This window comes from Amblyomma mixtum, chromosome 4 (assembly GCF_055824585.1).
Source record: "Amblyomma mixtum isolate Tamu chromosome 4, ASM5582458v1, whole genome shotgun sequence".
Lineage (NCBI taxonomy): Eukaryota > Metazoa > Arthropoda > Arachnida > Ixodida > Ixodidae > Amblyomma > Amblyomma mixtum.
In genome coordinates, this window is record NC_143015.1 from 21,910,631 (window position 1) to 21,929,499 (window position 18,869).

At 49.7% G+C, this 18,869-nt stretch overlaps 1 protein-coding gene across 8 annotated transcripts in view; it reads right to left on the reverse strand.

The window, feature by feature from the left end:
* Positions 1–18,869, reverse strand: part of LOC149345847 (phenoloxidase-activating factor 2-like) — a 115,356-nt gene that overhangs the window by 5,783 nt on the left and 90,704 nt on the right. For 2 of the 8 annotated variants that reach the window (XM_089586252.1, XM_089586250.1), the window contains exons 2-6: positions 12,461–12,543; positions 12,198–12,355; positions 7,829–8,014; positions 3,045–3,151; positions 1,432–1,703 (exon numbers count right to left, since the gene is read on the reverse strand). In XM_089586252.1, coding sequence (XP_089442378.1) covers positions 1,432–1,703; positions 3,045–3,151; positions 7,829–8,014; positions 12,198–12,355; positions 12,461–12,521 — 784 coding nt within the window. In that variant the 5' untranslated portion in view covers positions 12,522–12,543. Of the gene's footprint in view, positions 1–1,431; positions 1,704–3,044; positions 3,152–7,828; positions 8,015–12,197; positions 12,544–17,329; positions 17,608–18,869 lie in introns of those variants that run through there. The other 6 variants (XM_089586248.1, XM_089586246.1, XM_089586253.1 and 3 more) reach the window with 5 other exon arrangements.

The window sequence follows — 18,869 nt, forward strand, 5'->3', positions numbered from 1 at the left end:
CAGGCTGAAATTCTAGTGGAAGTTGGAGGCTTTTTCAGTACTTTTCATGGCCGGTGACTGCCCGACATTTAGTAGTACTGTACTAACAAGCTGTAAAGTGATGAGTGGTTGAGCCTCGCTCGTAGTTCTTATTTGGTACACTCTGCTGCATTGTAATTGCTTTTTCGCTTCGGTTAGCTAAGATGGAGTTCGGACTGCACTACGCAGATCGACACAGGCGAAAGCAGTGAACTGTAGTTAATTACTTCTCTAATGCGAAGCGGCGATTAACAAAAACAAAAAGAAAGCGAAAAGGAAAAGAAAACAGGTCAGCCTATTCTGAAGCGACAAAAGAGGTTAGTTCTTGGAGCGGCCGAGGCATATATAAATTCCAATTCGTGCGGTTTCTTCACACGGGAAGTTTGCAGGCACAGTCTCTATACGGTTAGACGGCGCCGCGTACTATTATTGAACTGAATAGCAAGTGTCCAGCATTCAGCACCTGGCCTCCGATGAGGCATCGAGTCCTTTTTGTGCGAAAGCACTACTTCACGGGCCCAGACCCTCAGCTTGAGGGTGCAGAAATAAAACACATTGCCGCGACTTGGTTTCGAACCCGGACGGCGCGAACACATGAGCTTCTCTGGAGCCACACATCGTGTTAAACTGCAGCACTCTGGCGCAGTGCATTGCGCATCGTCGTCGTCATCGACTTCCATCTGCGGCGCGAGCAGACCATATCAACCTAACCTCGATCAGAGATTAACCATAGTCTAATAGCCTCACCAGACGTGCTGACGACCCAGCAAAGAAAAACCTGGTGCCAATCGGACTAAACACGCTTTCGCACGTCGGCTTGACTACGTTAAACATACCACTTTTTCTGCGCGTTCCAAAGTTTTCCAATATGTCCTGTACCATTACACCTGCACGGAAACATTCCCTTCAGACAGGCAACAGCGAAAAGACATGCATGCATCCGAGCTCGACCACTTGATCTACTCAAAGGCAGCCATATTGAATAGCCCGGTGTGCCAACTACAGGTCGTAGAACGCTCGAATTGCGATGGGTTTACAGTGCGTGGCCATATGAAGGGCCAGCTGCACTTGCACAGAGGCCGGCTTTTATCATCATCTCATGGACCGCGGAGACGAGTCTGTTTCATTAAGCAAACGAAAGGGCACATGTACCAGTGGTGTACCAGGTACCAGGTGCATGATGGACACCGAAATGGGCTCGAACTGGTAATATGGTACTCTCATACAGACACACGTAGGCCTCTGGAATTGTCTGGAGCGTCTGGACGCACAAATTTCCTGTACTTCCGATGTCAGGCAGAGAGCTATAAGCAGCATACCTGCTAATGCATGAAGCAGCGCAGGCCACCCGCAAGCTCTATAATGAATTGCGCCTCCCTTTTCGATGGCCGTGCGAGGCTATGCAAGACTCACGGTAGGCGTCCTTTCCCCATCCGGTGACGACGCAGGAGTTGCCCTCGTACATGTCCTCCAGCTTGGGCAGGCAGATGGGCGAGATGTGGGGCGCGAAGCTGACGGGCCGGGTGAGCTCCAGCAGCGCGATGTCGTTCCACAGGGAGCTGTTGCGGAAGTACTGGTGGATGAAGATGTTGCCCACGTCGTAGTCCTCGTGCGGGTAGAACTCCTTCATGGACTGCGTGTCCCACTCGCCCAGGCGAACCTTGAGCGGAACACGGTCGGCGCCCCTAGAAGGTAGGCGTACAGTTTTTGGATTCCATTGCTGGTTGTGGGATACCGTGCAAATAAAATATATTAACAATAACAATAATGCAACATAAGAAGCGACTTGTAGGAACCAGACGGAACAGCGCGAATTCCCACCCTGTTCCACATTTCCCGACCTCCGCGGCGACCGCTGCTACAGAATATCTACGCCCCCTTACTGCTCGAACTGGTGCTGAAACTCGAGACAGGGATTGTACTGAGGCATAAAAGTGAGCACTTGCACACTAAAAGCTTTTTGCACGAACGCGATATAAGGGTGCTGCGACGACAAAGCGGCCGCCACTTTAAAGGACGCCGCAATATTGCTTCAATGCTGTTTTTTTCTAGTTTAGCTGTTGGGTCGAACGCATGACATCACAACTCCTTTGAACATGCCACATGCAACTTCTTGCAGTAAATCTTGGCAAAGATGAGCCGGCGAGTGCTGCTCCACTTTCAGGCAGAATGACCGCAGAGACGTATTCGGCTGAACTGACATATAGTTATGAGGGGGACAGATAGCTGTCGTGTTGCACAAGCTAACTTCTCGTACGATGATGCTAGGTGCGTAAGCAGCTGAGTGTATTGAAGAGCCAAATTTCGCACACAGACCGGTTACACGTAACGTCGCGCCAAGCAAGCAGAACACATTGCCGCATCGAAGTTGGTAGTGACAGTGCCTTCGAGCCGGATGTTGCCGTCTCGTACATCAGTGACGATGCAGCCGCCAGACCGATCCAAAAGGTGATGGTAAGACACCGATGAGATAACAGCATAAAAAAGGACCAAGACGAGGCTGAAGTTTTCTTCTGTTTCAAGCCTTAATGCAAAGCAACGGTCGAGGTAGTAGGGTGCCCGGGTCTCCCACTAATATTAAGGTGAAGAGGAGACTATCATTTGAAACGTGTTTTCGTTCGCATAAAAAGTGGGTTCCAGTGAAGCGCTTAATGTCCGCTCAACATGCGCAGCTTTGACAGAACAGGCAGCTTCCTACCAAAGGGAACACAGTACGAGCATTCGACCAAACATCACTACAGGTGACATGCGCACTCTACCATTCTCTATGCAGTTTTCCTTTTGAGCCAATGAAATATGCAGCTTTGATGGAAGCGAAATGAATGAATGGACGAAAACGGCAAAACACTATCTTGTGTGCAAACTGATTGCTCCATTTCGTACTGGAGCCACTTGTACCTGAGCGCGGCGCTTCCGGAGAAATTACATGATGATGTTTTAAAGCAAAGTGAAAAAGGAGTGCAAGTTATTTTGTGCTTGTTTTATCCGGTCTACAAGAAGGGAGGATGCACACAGGGAGGACTCACGTGAACCGAGCGACGCAGTGGGCGACGGTGAGAACGTAGCGGCTGGCGATCAGCGTGCCTCCGCACTCGAACTTGAGGATCTCGCTCTCGTACTTAAGAACTGCAGCCTTGAAAGGAAGATTACAGGCAAAGGTTGAACACAGATTGAGATACGCTTTAAGTATAGCTACCAAGGTCCGCCTCTGCTCGTCATCTGAGCAGCAGGATGCGTTGTTGGGCTAGTGGGTTCACATTGCATTTGAAAAGACGGGATGCGCACATGGAACAATCACACGAAGCGTCACTTGCCGTTACATTACCTAGAACACAAATGCATGCCTCGCCTGACACAAGTCAAGATTCTACGCAAGTGCCGTAACGATAAAGCACGGGAACTTCTCGAGGCGTATTTCATCAAAAAGAAAGGAAAAGATTGCATCAGTGACACATCAATCAAACTTTATAATAGAGAGACGTTTCCTCGAGAACATGATGACCTGAATCCACCTAGTGTTTTCATCCCGTTTTTTATCCGCCCTATCTGCCTTTGATGCCCTTTGTTGCCAGTGTTGACATGCTTATAATGTAACCTTAGTTGCTAGTTTGCGCTCGTCCCGTCTTCTTTCTTGTAATCGTTCCATGTGCGCATCCCATCTGCTTAATGCAATCTGAGCAGCGCATGAAAAAATTGAGCAAATAATCGCAAACGCCGCAACCGCCCAAGCGCTACGTTCCACAGACCACTTTGACGATAGTGAACTTTTATGGCGCAAGGGCGTCTGCGGCCAAAGAGCGACATGGCACAAGGTAATTTTATGTACTCAAGGTTGAATCAAAGACCCATTTTGCAAGCATTTCAGCCCGAATAAGCCGAGCACCAGGCCAGGGGAGAGCTTGTACCCATTGTACCACTGGTGGCTACCCAGCGGCACTGGGGATCGAACACCGCACCTCCCGCAGGCGACGCCCGACCACTTTGCAATCGTTGCGGTCTACAGTTTTGAGTACGAAAGACGCGCTGACAATAGTCGCATTCGGCTGCCTCCGGACGGCATAGGCGTTTCATTAAGCCACCGCTTCGAACGCACTTCTTGTCAGCGACGCCAACGATTCGGTTGCAAGGTGCAGCAGCTATTTATCAACAGATCAGATTTCATTTACAGGCAGAATCACTTGTATAGAAACGAAATTTTTGCCGCCAGTATTAAAATAATCACATCTTAAATAAAATCTAACTAGTTTTACAATCAGAAATACAGCTGCGCAGTTTACCTAACAAAAAAAAATAAATCCATCTCATGTAACAAAACAAACTGCAAAATCATGCCGCAATGCTCGACATGGCTGTGTGGAGAGCGAGAGCTGCACGCGCAGAAATTCGCTTTTCTACACGTGCCACACACATTTTCCACCTACTGCAAAAAAAAAAGAAAAAATGATCATCAAGAGCAGCGCAAGCGGTATTTAAAAAGTAACCACGGTCAGTGAACAATATAGTACAGCGAACCGTGTTAGATTGCCAACAAAAAACTAATTTTTGCTTACCTTTTTAACCTTATTTGTAGCGCCCAATACAATTTCAGGCTCTCAGTGAGGGGTCCAGTGAACGTCGTAAAGTTAAAAATAAACTAAATTCAGTTAAAAACGAAGTTCTGCAAGACGTCTGGGGCCAGAAGCGCGCTGCAGCTTACCGAGGAGTGGAAAGCAAAGCAACCCTGGCAGCAGGATGTGTGCGTATCACCACAAGGACGAGCGCACACACATCCGGAAGCACTCGGTGGCGCACTTGCATAACCGTCCGCACACGACGTGTGCCTAGATATAACATCGCGGACTGAGCAAACTAAACGAGCAAGGGGAGCCTCACTACGGTGTTCTGAGGAGAGGACTGTCAAGAACCGAACATTCATTCTCCTCAGGGAGAATGAATGAATGGACCTGGAACCTGGCCGACCAGAATGACTGAATCCTTTTTGGGTTTTTCTGCTTCTGTACTGTCTGGGTCAATACGCGCCTGCGCGCGTACCCCGTTTCCTTTGGTTTTACTGTTAGTTGCCTTGAATTGCGCCTTGCAATCACGGGTTTTGGGTGCTGTATGAAACGTGCGGATCGCCCTCCTTCGAAATTAGTTGTTAGTTCAGCGCCCTGTGTGTGTCGTCTCTCCTTCGGCTGTCAGCGCTGCATGTTCAGGATTCTCCTCTCACTACCGTGGGTCCCCGCTCACGGAGGAAGAAGGGCGCTCAATGGAATAACGCGCAGATAATAGGAGAGTCGTCGAGCAACGCACTGTTTAGGGAGAAAGATATGCCAAGCTGAACCTTCAAAATAGTGCGAAATCTTTGGCGACGCGTGAACTGACCAAAAGTTTCCTATCGCGCATGGAAATTTTTTCTACAAGAACACTTTGTCTAAGTGGTCAAATTACTGCTTAGTAAAGCCAGACAATGTTCATGCTACAAAAAAATTACAGAAAATTTAGCTCGGCTATGCAGTGTGAATTAGGTGGGCGAGCACTTATATTATGACTTCGGTTTTGTTTGGAGGCTTGGTGTTCAAAGTCAAGCAGGCCTCAGACGAAGATCGGCAAATTCTGTAGGTGGTACCAAGTAGAATAGGGGAATATGTCTTTTTTTAGTATGTTGGCTTTAAGAATGGAAAGAAATTTGCTGAACGGGACACCTAAGCTCCACCTTAAGGGCAATGACCTGAAATGTTCGTCTCAGTTCAGTCTGTGGAAAGTACTCCGTCCCACTCCTTAGGTATGCATCCAGGCCCTTAAGGAATCAAATGTAATAACATGTAATAACGCTGCCGTGCCAATGGGCCATATATGCGGAATTGGTCATGCTCCACTCATAAATCGCTAGGAGAACTCCTGGCGCAGTGGAGCAATGCGCCCAGCGATGGCACGTGAGGATTGCAAGAACCAGGTGCGCACAGCCAAAAGGCGGATGCAGTGATATCCCTTATAAATATGGTCTATAGACAGTCTTATTGACTATTGACTTCCTATAGATATTGCTTTTTGTCTATTCATAGTCTATAGACCGTCTATAGACAAAAGTCTACTAAAAGTGTATGACCATAAATCTACAGATTGTCTATAGACTGCATGGCATTTGTATTGCATATAGACTTTTGTCTGTAGAGTCTATAGACTTTGTAGACAGAAGTCTATAGACACTCTATACACAGTCTAAAAGTTTTTGCAAGGGTAATGCAGCTGCAGTCGCTGGGAAGGCTTTGGAGTACCAGATTCCTTTTCTCACGCCGCTAGGAATGGAATTTTGGCTGCCGCTGCCGAACGTTGCCAGAGCAGCGGCACCCTTCCACTGCCTCTGGGCTGCCTTCAGAGACTTTCATACGAGCTTACAGGAGCCGAGGATAATCCTTGCAGTTTTCCCCGCCGTCAGTTGACTATATCGCCTGTGCTGGGCAAATCCAAAGGTGGCCGCTGCGCAGCAAATGTCCGTCAGCGGCAGTCGTATTGCCACGGCTGTTCAGAGAGGATCAGCGTTGGTCAACACCCGCCACTTCGATGATGGGAAGGCGGATGCGGAGTGTTGCGAAAGTGGGCGCCGCCCGCTGGGAGCGAGACTAGACGCCGAAGAAGGAATGCCCTTAGCCTGTGGTGAGCAAATCACACTCTGAGCATCCTTGAGGAAACCGCCGCGCACGAAGACACACAGGTGTCATCTTTGCACTTGGCATCCGGCCCAGGGCGTTCGGCAGAGATGGAAAAAAAAAAAACCTATGGGGCTCCGGCATACGAATGCTTTACTCCAGCGACGTGGTGCGTAGAACTTGCCACAGCACAGATGAACTTGAAAGCGAACTCTCAAGCTGGGCCCACTGACGGGCCCAGAAGGAATAGAACTACAAAACTCGCAGAATGGTATCGACTGAGGAGCACCACCTGTACCTCGTAAGCCAAGATATCAAGAGATGGTTTGGAAGAGTTGGTTGCTCATTAAAAATGTGGCGCTCATAAGGCAAGGACGAATTGTTTTGTAAAAATGACAGGACGATTACTGGGCTACCGCGATTGCTTGAGGGCTAGCTGTGATGCCATAGCGAATAATTTTTCACAGATGGGTTCTCTCGTTTTTCTTGCGAGGTCGCACAGTGATACCCTGCAGTGAATTTCGATGCATTTGGAACCAAAACACCAACCGCTTCCGGGGCGGACGTCCACGCCACCCGTCGCTTCCCACGCCCGCACTTCTCATAAAATGGAGCGGAAGATCCACTTTTCAACCCGCCACCATAAAACTTCTCTCCCTTCCTATTCCCAAAAGTGGTGGTCTCTACACTTTTCCCGCTGCCAACCTATGCAGGTTGTGCTGCGGGTCCCACGAACGAGTTAATAAAGAGTTTTAGCCCCACCGTATGGTAACTATGGCAACTGCTACCTTATGGACAAATGTGGCTAATCAAGCCTGGAAATGGTAGCAACGCAACGCGCTACCAGCTTATTTACCGTATACGGCTTTCTGGCTACGCTAAGTCTGTTTGCGAGCTAACGCTCTAAAATTGATTCAATGTTCGCGCATGCGTCGTCGGCGTTTAGTCCTTGTGTCACGAGCCCTCCATTTGTCGTCACAAGATAGCAAGAGAAGTTGCCCTCACCGGAGTCGAGACGCTACGACTGCTGGACTCGGAGCGTGACAGGAGAAAGTATTGAATGCTGCATCGCTTTCATATATATCAAAGAGACACTCCCGGCAGGAACAGCTGAACACTGCATGGCAGCTTGTCTCTGCGGTAACGAGGAGCCTGCTTTGGCCACGCGATGAGACACGTACCTGCCAGGGCCACTCCCCGAACTCGGCCTCGCCCTTGCCGTCCTTGGTGAGGATGCGACTGTTGATGCCGTTGTCGTTACGGATGCCGCACGAGGCCACGTACGGCGTCTCCGTGACGGCCGACGGCTCAGCACAGCAGATCTGGTCCACGCCCGGGCACTGCTGGTTCTGGTCCCCGAGACCGTCCTGCAGCCGGGAGGAGGCGGCGGCGCACAGTTAGCATGCCGACTCGCTCGGTGTTCGGTGGGAACGTACGCAAGAACTGCTACAGTGAAGGTGGCCGAAACGGGTGCGCTAGGCCGGTTCCTGTATTTCTCTCCACGCGCAGTATTTCTACCATGCACTTCATTAAACGTAAAACTGTCTGCCCTCGCACCACTGCAAAAGGAACTTGTGCCATACACAGAGCGCCTGTTACTCCGCAAGCGACCTTCGTACGTCGAGGTATACACGATTTTTTTTACACAATACGCCACGACGCAGGCGGGGTTGAGCTGCACTTGGAGAAGACTACCTGCTGCGAGACAGGTCATGATGAATTGGAGCCTTTATGGGGCCAGAACTACTGAAGGACAAAAACTCTCAAAAGTAAGGTATCTTCAATATGGCTGCGGGTCAGGTAATGATCATGGCAGTGGGGAGACAAGTGCACGACACTCGGTGTTTTTTAAAAAGGAGGAGAACCCGGGTACCGTCCTCCTTTTCAATAACATGTGCTCACAGAAAACGTGCAATTGCACACAGCTCCGTAAGTGGCCAAAATTCTTAGGATATTGGATAATAATTGTCGCGGTCAGCAATACCTTTCCTTCCTTTCTGTATTTTTCACGGAGCACACAATCCCAACAGCACATGAGGGTGAAAGCGAACACATCTGTTTAAAATACTCATGTAACCTTCACTAAATTGCCAGGTAACGTACTAACCGCAGTGGCTACATTCAGTCTCCAGCGTTAACACACAGAAGTTGGTTGTCACAGAAGAGCCAGCTAGGAGCTTATACACTGCGACTCCGAAATATAGTTTTGTGTTCAGCTTCTGTTTATGAATGATTTCAGTTAGTCTTCACTCCACCTTTGTATTCACGACACGACATCGTCAAGATTTCTCAGGAGACGAGAGATCTGATTAAAGAACTCTAAAGCATGAAAGCATCTAATCCCACGGAGACAATAGGCCTTGGGGAGCAATAAAAGCTAATTAATAACCTCAAGCTAACCGACATAAAGCTGTGGACTGAATAAATCAGTGTGGGCAGAAAAAAAGATAAAATGAAATTGCTTAGCGCGATCCGCGTCCAGCCCAGCCGGCTAAAGCTATGAACTACGTTGGATAATACCAGTTGTTGGGCAATTATGTGTTCACTGGGATCCATAACAACAGCGCGACAGACGAGAGAGAGAAGAGGCAGAGCACAGTGCGCTCTATGTAGTGTCTCTTCCTCTCTGTCCCCCGTCTGTCGCGCTGTTGTGGGCTTTAGTCGGATGCAATTCAAGAACAAAGCCCCCTGAAAGGACCTCCTGCAGCCAACTGAGTTGCCGCAAAGGAATGTCGACGCGGCGGCGGGGGAAAACAAGAGTAAGAAAAAAGTTCCTTCGCGCTTACGGCGCTCACGGACTTTTACCAAAATGGCCGCCTCCCCAACACCCTACTTCACCGCTGACTTCCTTGGCCACTTCACCAATTCCACAAGGCAGAATTCGGTGAAAAGCCTTGTTCGTGTGCTGTATGGAGTGATCTGCGTGCTGGGTGCCGAGGATCACTCTGGCGTTTCGCCTACTGAGACATCACCTGGCGCAGTCAGGGGACCACTGCTGTCCACAGTGGCATTGCCGTTGTTCGCCAGTGATTCAGTACGGATTGTGCTACGCAGCGGTCGACTGTTTCGTTTACTGTGCATGAAGTGCGTGAGTGTTCGTGTAGTCGTTTTCGTGCTTGTTTCTGTGATGTGCCTACACGTATCCGGCGGCAGTTGCTACTTCTTATGATAGCTGGAGCGTTGCAAGAAACGCACTGCCGGCGGTGGTTATAAATTAACGGCCAGTTGTTGCTTTTCGGTGATTTCGCCAGTGTTTTCGATGTTTCGGTGATGAAGAGCGGCCGACGATAACTCTGCGGGAGAGCCCTGGGGAGATAGACCAGCAGAACAGGACGCGTACACGACAGAAGACATTCACACGGACGACGCTGCTCCAAGCGTGCACCAACTGGCCCAACAAGCTACGCTTCAACAATTCTGGGGGAGAGAAATGACAATGGTGATGAGCGATACTGTTCAGAATGCAGGTGCGCCAGCTTCGGCCTTCGATTAAAACCTTTGTTCATATCTCCGTGACATTTCGAACTGTGTGCGGTTTAAAGCGCCTAGCTAACTATTCGGCTTCGAGACGTGCCGGGCTCTAGTGTAGTCGTTCATGTTGGGGGTCAAGTCCACATCTTTGGTGGCGATCTGTTTTTGTTGTTTTCATGTAGCAGCTTTCGTTTGGTTATCTGGCCTGTCGTCATGGTGCTCAGATTTGATGCTCTGAGTTAAGATGATCTGAGCATCGGAGATTTTGTTTAAATAATGCATGAATAATACGCCTAAATTCATTTGTGGCGGGGCATGCAGAATAGCTTAGTAATGTGCTCTTGGCTGCTGTTGGCTAATAGCATTGCCTTAGTAAATCACTCAGGAAAAGAACTGCAAAACATTAGTTCGACAGGCAGAGGGCCAGGCAGGGGAAATCAGGTTAGATTAATTGGGGTTTAACGTCCCAAAGCAACTCAGGCTATGAGGGACGCCGTAGTGAAGGGCTCCGAAAATTTCGACCACCCGGGGTTCTTTAACGTGCACTGACGTCGCACAGTACACGGGCCTCTAGAATTTCGCCTCCATCAAAATTCAGCCGCCGCGGCCGGGATCGAACCCGCGTCATTCGGGCCAGCAGCCCAGCACCATAACCACTGAGCCACCGCGGCGGGGCGGCAGGGGAAATCAGCTGGGAAGGATCATTTAAGAACAGATCTGTTGAAGGACGGAGAGAAAATATGCTAGAAAAAGTATCAACCCTCCATACGCAATGCCTTATGACCTGGAGCGTACCGGAAGCTTGGAAGAACGCTATCATCTTAATACATACGAAAGGAGACGTCACTGACTTGAAAAATTACAGACCCATTACCTTACTCTCCCCATTGCCTACAAAGTATGTACTACGGAAATCGCTAAAAGAGTCCGAACAAGCTCAGACTTCCATCAACCAAAGGATCATTCAGGCTTTTGTAAAGGCTACTTGTCAATAAATTATTCACACTGACAGTAAGGTGATAGAGAAATGCGCAGAATATCAGCAGTCACTCTATGGCAAGTAGCAGCGGGAAAGAAACAGAGCGAAGCTGAAAAAACATGGACGACCAGGAGGGAAGCGCCGACTATGCTAGAGCCCACTATGCTGGTATACAACCCACGCTAACAGAAAGCCCCCCCCCCCCTTCCATACGACAGCACTCACTGGAAGCTCGTGAAACGAGGAATAGTTTCAAATAGCCTTCAAGCGGCCTTGAAGGGAAGAAGCCAATTGAAGGGAGCAGGCTGCCCAGCCAATAGTATCGCTAGTGTTTCGGAGCCAGCTATGAACCAACATGCCCCGGAGAGTGTTTTACTGAAATAACTCATCCCCAAAGTTCCGAAATGCGGGCCTCCCAATAGCACTGGCCACACCGCATCTCCCTGCCGGACGCCTTAGTTCGGCGAAATCTGCCGCGCCGGCGCATTTCGCTTGCTGCTACTGACATCGAATGTGAACGCGTCATTAAGAGCCGGCACACAGTGGGGCGCGTACACCACATAGTCGATTCAGCGGTGATCAGTACGTGCGCAACATGCCGACTTTCTGCACCCGGCATTTCGTTCGGGGCAACTAAAAAACTGGGGCTAAAAAATTTCACTTTTAGGTCTACATATTGCTGACGCGTTTGAATGTTATGCGAATCACTAAGCATCAGTACCAGGTGCATTGCTGCTGCAAGCGTTTTGAGAGGATAACTTAGTAACTGAAGATACTAGCGAGCTTGTAAATGTGACGAGCACCCTTTACCTTGCATTTAACAAGTAATACGGTACTTATTTAAGAATACTTAAGGAGAATGAACGCAGAGAAAAGCCCCAACTTTTTCTTCAGCTCATCATAAAGGACGGCTACAACTTGGGGTACCCCTGGTGATTGACGTAAGCAGTGCTCGAGGCAGTTCTTGGCGTTCGCGCAGGCTTGCGACATCGTAAATGCTGCCAGAACAGACGCGAATTCACACGTGCAACCATTGCTTCAGCATTGCGCACCGCATCGCAATGCGCGTGGAACAGCAGGAAAGAGAGGAAGGAGCGTACCAGCGGGATCTCCTCCTTGGGGGGCAGCTTGCGGCGGGCGTCGAGCAGACCTCCCCCGTCCTCGGACACCTTGCCGTCTTTGCACTGGTAGTAGGGCACGCAGACGCAGTCGCCCAGCGGGGGCGGGGGCCCTCCTCCGCCTCCTGGAGGCAGCGCTCCTGTGAGTGGGGAGTCGGCTTGAGCCACATCGAGTAAAGGCAGGTAGGCCGAGTCCTTCTGCGGCGGCAGCGGCTCCGGAGGAGGCAGCCGGCGACCGTACTTACCGCCGTCGAGCTGCGCAGCCGCCAAGCACGCCGCGCCAAGTGTCGCCAGTAAGAGCCACATGCTGCCGCCTCTGGTTGGGCCTCTGCACAGCAACAAGACACGAAAGGAACTTCAAGGTCCACCCGCTGATAGCAGGACACTGGCGTCCTCCGCGATGCTTGCCAACGCAGCTACGCTCACCCGTCTGTGCTTTCGAATCCAACTGGAGCGTAACCAACTGTGCATCCCCCTAGGCCCCAATGGTATTACGATACCTCAATAACAGCGACAGGCTGTCTGCCAGCAGTTCACGACACACCTTTTACTTTCGCCAGGGGACCGAGGTTCTCGGCACATCTGGGCGGCAGGTAGCGTTAATGATGTTGTCCAAAATTCGTTACACGTAGACGAATGTAAACGGTAACAGTTACCGTTGATGCCTGTGATGAGAAGACGACGTGGTCCGAAATGAACATTAGATGAAAAAAAAAATTGATAACAATAAGATGACTTCGCAATTTCGAGTGGACAGTGGCGAATTTGTGTTTAGGAGCCTGTAAAGCAGCAAGGTAGAATACTATTTTTATTATCATTAGTTGACCGCTTCGGCGCGGATAGCAAAATTATACTGTTGCAGAAAAAAATTAGTACTGCGCGAATGGCACAGGATAGGACAACGAGGAACACAGACGAAAACACAAGCGCTGACTTCTAACTGCTTATTCGAGACCGAAAAGCCAACACTATATAGGCGGTGAACCTATGCGCATAACCATCGCTGTCATTCACACAAGACCCGATTAAAATCTAGACTACACTGACCAAAGTTTGCGTTGCAGAAAGGCCGATAAACCAGAGAGCATTCAGTCAGCATGCCCCCAGAAACTCCATGTCAAGAAAACGATTAAACGCTGGCAAGGAACTTAAAATCAGCTTGAGTCAACAACATGAAAAATACTCGAAGTGACAATGCAGTTGTCCCTACATGAGTAAAAAAGTATGAAAACGCGATAAAAACATGGTTTGACATACGGAAAAACCGGCACGAGAGCATGGAAACAACAAACAACAAGAGTGAAGGTAAAAATTAAAACCAGGTAAAAGAATGGAATAGGGTATGAAAAAACAACCATGACATGAAAGGCAACGAAGAACAAGTGTAAAGGGGGGCAAAAAGCAGATAAAAATACATTTCCGGCCTTGAAGTAGATCTTAGGGCCACAAGTGAAACAATTATAGGTGGCCTTCTAAAAACGCTATTTCGCGCCGTGAAAGCGAAATAGACTGAGTGCAGAGACATTTTTCACCATTTTTTTACGATGTGATAGGCTTCGACGACTTCCCTTTCCGTCTTATCTCTTGACTCAAACAAAAAAAGTTCCGTGCATTGTTAAGCCATTCATGGTGAATCATGGCGTAATCGGTGCGCCTGCACACAACGCTCATGAGCGTCTCATTGTTCCTCGGGTTGTTTTGTTATGTTAGCCAGACACCTCCTCGAATGCATCGAGGTCATCATTTTGACCTTTTCTATTTTCGGATTCCTAAAGAGCAGCGTGGTTCAAATCACAAAGCATGACACGGGGTCATCACGCGAACTGAGCTATTAATAAACTATCTAGGACAACCGGCATTATGCCCAGCCACTGCTACTTCTTTCCTACCTCTGTTAACGTACTCATATGTTTAATAAGTCACGCGTTTCTTGTTTGGTCAACAACATCTGGAAACATTAGCAAACTTAGGCAATGTTTGTTTGTTTGTTTATTAATACTGTTAACCCTATTGAAGGGTCACTAGAGGAGTGGTGGGAAAAAAAAGAAATCTAACATAAGGGCCTCTAAGGGCAAATAATTGATGAAACTTGCCGTCTTGCAAACAAAAGCTTTACGCTTAGCCTATAAAGTCCCCTATCGCTAACACTCTGCAGGTTTATTCAAGCAAAACCACGTATATCAGCTTTCATCTGCGTCTGATTAAAGGCATGCCATGTACGAACTTTTACTGAAAGATATTGATGCCATAACACATCCAGCAGGGTGGAAAACATCGCTGTTTATAACGTGCGCCATCCTGAAGTGTGGTATTTCGCCAAATGCACTATGGACATCAATGCTGCAATTTCATTTTCCCACATTTATGAATCGCAAAATAAATTCAACGAACAGCACGAGTGCTGTTGTGGTGTGTGCCTTCTTTGTTCTTGTCTTGCGTCTGTTTTCGCTGGTTCCCTTTCTATGCTGTAAATACGCTATGTCCCAACATTGCTGAGACAAAAAGTGTCTAATGTCTGTCTGATAATCGCGATAAGTGATTGGTTGCCGAGCTTGTATGTGTCAGCGTTTTCGAGTAAAATAGTTGCAAGCCTTCGTTCCTCTTTGCAGTCGTAGTTCGAGGTCACTGTTTTTCCAAGTTTCCAAAGACTCCCCAACGCGTGAACGCAAGCGCTGTCGTGCGTCCAGCCCAACGCGAAAAGCAAGCCCGTCGGCAAACAGGCAACAGTTTCGAGTCAGACAGGACTCCCCTCAGAGGGAACTCCAGGGCTTTAACAGTTTCAGTTGATAATCGCATCGAATTCGTCAGTCTCCTCTCCAGTACAAGAAACAGCTGTTCAAAATAAAGGGTCCAAGTATTTGAAAAGACGAACAACCAATAAACCGAAACAGTTTCGACCAAGCAATGACGTCATGGCCGACTTATCAATGACATCACGGATACTGCCACCAAGCCTGTCATGTCCGCGTTGACGGGCGAAACTGACGACTGGCAGCTTGGGTCATCGTCTGAAATGACCGCACGCAAGCCCGAAATTTCTTCCTTGAGCAAACCCAGAGCGAATATCGACGACCATGCATCCAGTGAAGTTGCCCGGATGGCATCCCCCCGGCTGAGGCCACTAAATAAGGCAACATTGAAAAATTCCTTACCGAGGAGCTGCGAAAATGTGGCACAAATGACAAAGAAAACCGCCAGTAAAATCAGAGGGGGTAGAAATAACGCCTTTCTTGGCACGAGATCGCGGCACTTGGCTCCACGTCAACTATTCGAAACGGATCTCTCTTGGCAGAGGGGTCTACACTGGAAACCAGACTGAAATTTGTTCAAGCGTGTATCACTGCAGGGGGACGACTCTGCCTGTCTCCGTGGACAAGCCACTGAAAGCCTCTGCGCCACTCTAATCGCAAAAGATGCTGTGGGCGCCATGCTCCGCTCTGTGTACAGCAGGGCATGTGGCGACGTGGCGAAGCCGTTCTCATCCAAGCGCAACGCCGCCCATTGCGTTCGTAAAATTCAGATATGACAACAAACGCCTGCACCGCCCTACTCTGCGCTCTTAACCAGTTAACCAGGACCAGTTAACGCCATGCTTCGTTTGTGCGTGCCTGTGGCGACGTAACGGCGGAATGGAGCGACGCCTCGCAGTGTGGTACTAGAACGCGCCTTCCGTTTCAGGCAGAGTGCGAAATATTCTCGACACGGAAAAAGTAAGTAGTAGTCCATCCGGTATCGCCATTTCGCAATATCCTGTATGAGTCACTGAAATTCCCAGTTGAATGCTGGTCGCCTGGCGCGCAATACGCCGAGCTGCACACGGGGCAACTGAATCCGGTTTATCTTTTGCTACTGCTTGTGGGGGCGTCTGATGCCGATTTTCCGCCGCTGCCACCGAAGTTGTTTTTGACGCATGAAACGCACCTCTCGGCATTTGTCCACTCTCGCCCGAAAAGACAGAATGGAGCAGAACAGCCTATGGAGCATGACCCCTGGACGAAAATTCCAGTCCGACTACCAGCTAAACCATCACGCTACGACAGCGGAGCTTTCAGGCTGAAGAAAATGAAAGCAGAAATGCAGTCTCGAAGACAGCAGCCGAAGACTGTGCACGCGAGACAACATGCTGTTGCCGAGACTACGCTGGTCGTTTTCGAATCGGCAAATCCAAAACGGGGAACGCATCCTGGGCACATGCTTCGGGGGTGCCTTCCTTTTTCGGGTGCCCAATACGGCTCGGGATCCTGTGCTCTGGAGCACAGTGCACTTGCAAAAGCGTAGTCGGGCACCTAGTCCGCAGTAATCCTGACGCCTCCAAGAGCACCGGGGCAGTTGAAATCATTGGCAGGAGGAGGAATACGAGCTTGCGAGTGGCAGCATGCGGTTTAATAGGATCAGGCAGAAAGATGTGTGCTTAGATGCTCTCAGGAGCAATACCTCATGAGCATAAAATTATTCCCTTCCAATTTTTTAACATGAACGCGCCAGCCTACACTGCCGAGTCGGTAAGCGCCGTACACGGGGCACAGCGGCCGCATGTGTGGGAACACGCGCAATGAACCCTCTGCTGGGATGTTCCGAATAACTGGGATGATCCGGATGTTCCAACCCCCGTTTCTTCCGAGCATGTTTTAGTATTCCGTCTTAACGCTGCCATCGAGTTAAAATAAAATGTCCCGCGGTACGGCGCTTAGAGACTCCGTGGCCGACGCGCGAGACACCATCGTAACCGGCACGAAACGATGTCGAAGGGCGCGGCAGATGGAAAAGAAACACCTCATACGAGTGTATGAAACGGCTTCGATCGCCGATACGTATCTGCTGCTCGTCGGAGGAGCTGTCGTTCCACACGGCAAAACTGCATCGCGCGGAGCAGCGCCTTCATCAACTAAGCACACAAGGGATTAAGGTGCTCTACACGGAAATCAACCGTCACTAAAACCGGGAAAAACATACGGGAATTTTTGTAATAATCACGTTGATCGCAGCCGGATTTTAGTGTCGCCAGCGGAATGCGAACTCACGACCTTGGTATAAGACACGGCCTGCTACATTCCAGGTGATTTGTACTCTGGCATGGGAGGGACGAAAGCAGATAGTCTAAAATCTTCACTCACGTTGCTGTCGGGCGGAGAGAGGTCCGACAGCGAACTTTTCTCTGGCAAGGACGACGCGCACTGATCCGTCAGGACGGCTCTCCGGAGTGGGAACCAACACACGAAGTGAACAAGAAGGCAACCCACCTTACTGGAGACACTTGCGACGCCCGAGAAAGAGCAGCAGAAGCGCCTGCGGGCGCTTGACCGGCGAGAGGAGAAAGTGCGCGTTGCGCGGCACAAGGAAAGCGAAGGCAGCAGCACGTGCACCTCCGGCGAAGAAGAAGAGCCCGCTGTTTAAATAAGTGGCAAGGCCGGTTTCGACAGCAGCGAGGGGGGAGTTTCCGCAGCCGTGACGACACCGCGCGGCCTTCACCTGGCGAGCCGGTCGACGCAGCAACGCCCCGCCGCGGTGCCTGCCCCCCTCTCCTCCTGCCGATATGGGCGACACCCGCCGAAAAGTGCGCTGGCCGGGGGTTTCTGGGAAGCCAAACGTCACCACGTGCCCGGGTCGAGCAGCGATAAGGAACCAGAGTTTTGCCGGCCCACGTCCGATCAGCTAGCGACTGGTAACTGTAGATGACGCTGCCACCAGCACTAACTCTGGTGGGGGGGGGGGACGCTTGTCTCATGGTGGCGCTTCACGCATGTCACTGTCCACCTAGGTGCGTCTGGGTCGATAACAAAGCCTCTTGCAATGGGTCAGGCAGACAGCGCACTGTACGAGGCAACGATCATAAATGTTCGTTGAATGCTGCGGCAAAACAGCGCTGATGGACGGGACGGAAGAAGGCGAGACAGACACATGCGCTTCTTCCGTCCTGTCCGTCAGCGCTGTTATGCCGTACCATTCAACATGAACCAACCCGTCCGACTCAGCCCTCTCCTTGGATAAGTGCTCGTACTGTATGCTGTCTGTGCTCTAATTATCCCATTATGGTCCAGTTGTTTTGATAAAAAACTTCCCAAACTGTCAAATTATTTCATTGAAGATTTCGAATAAACAAAACTAGTGAAGTAAGGAAAACAAGCTGAAGAAAACTTAGCTACTGCATTTTGGTGCAAGCATCACTGGGAACAGCAAAAATTTTCAATAGCACTCTGGAGTGCGGTAGTCCTCAAAACTTCGCTCAACGTTCAGTCGCAGTCTGCTCGCATAAAACGTGTGTCTAACCAGCGGTTGGGGCACCGAGTCGTATTTCAGTAAAACACTCTCTGGGGCATGTTGGTTCATAGCTGACAAGAATTAAAGAGCTAAAAGACGCCTGTCCTGTCGTTTTTTCTACTACTTTGTGCCGTCTTTTCGCGCTTTAATTCTTGTCAGCACCGAGTTGTGGTTGCGCACACTACACCTTCAGTGCCTTGAGCACGTCTGGAAGCTCAGTAAACCTCGAACGTCGGACACAGACAAACTAAGGACACCGTCGACAAAAATCAAAGTCAACGTTAGCCAGCCTCTGGTATTAGGTACAAAAAAAATTAAAACTTTCGCGTGCCTCCGCTGCGGTTACGCGGGGAAATAGAAACCGCCAAAGTGCGTCACCACGAAATGCACGACACG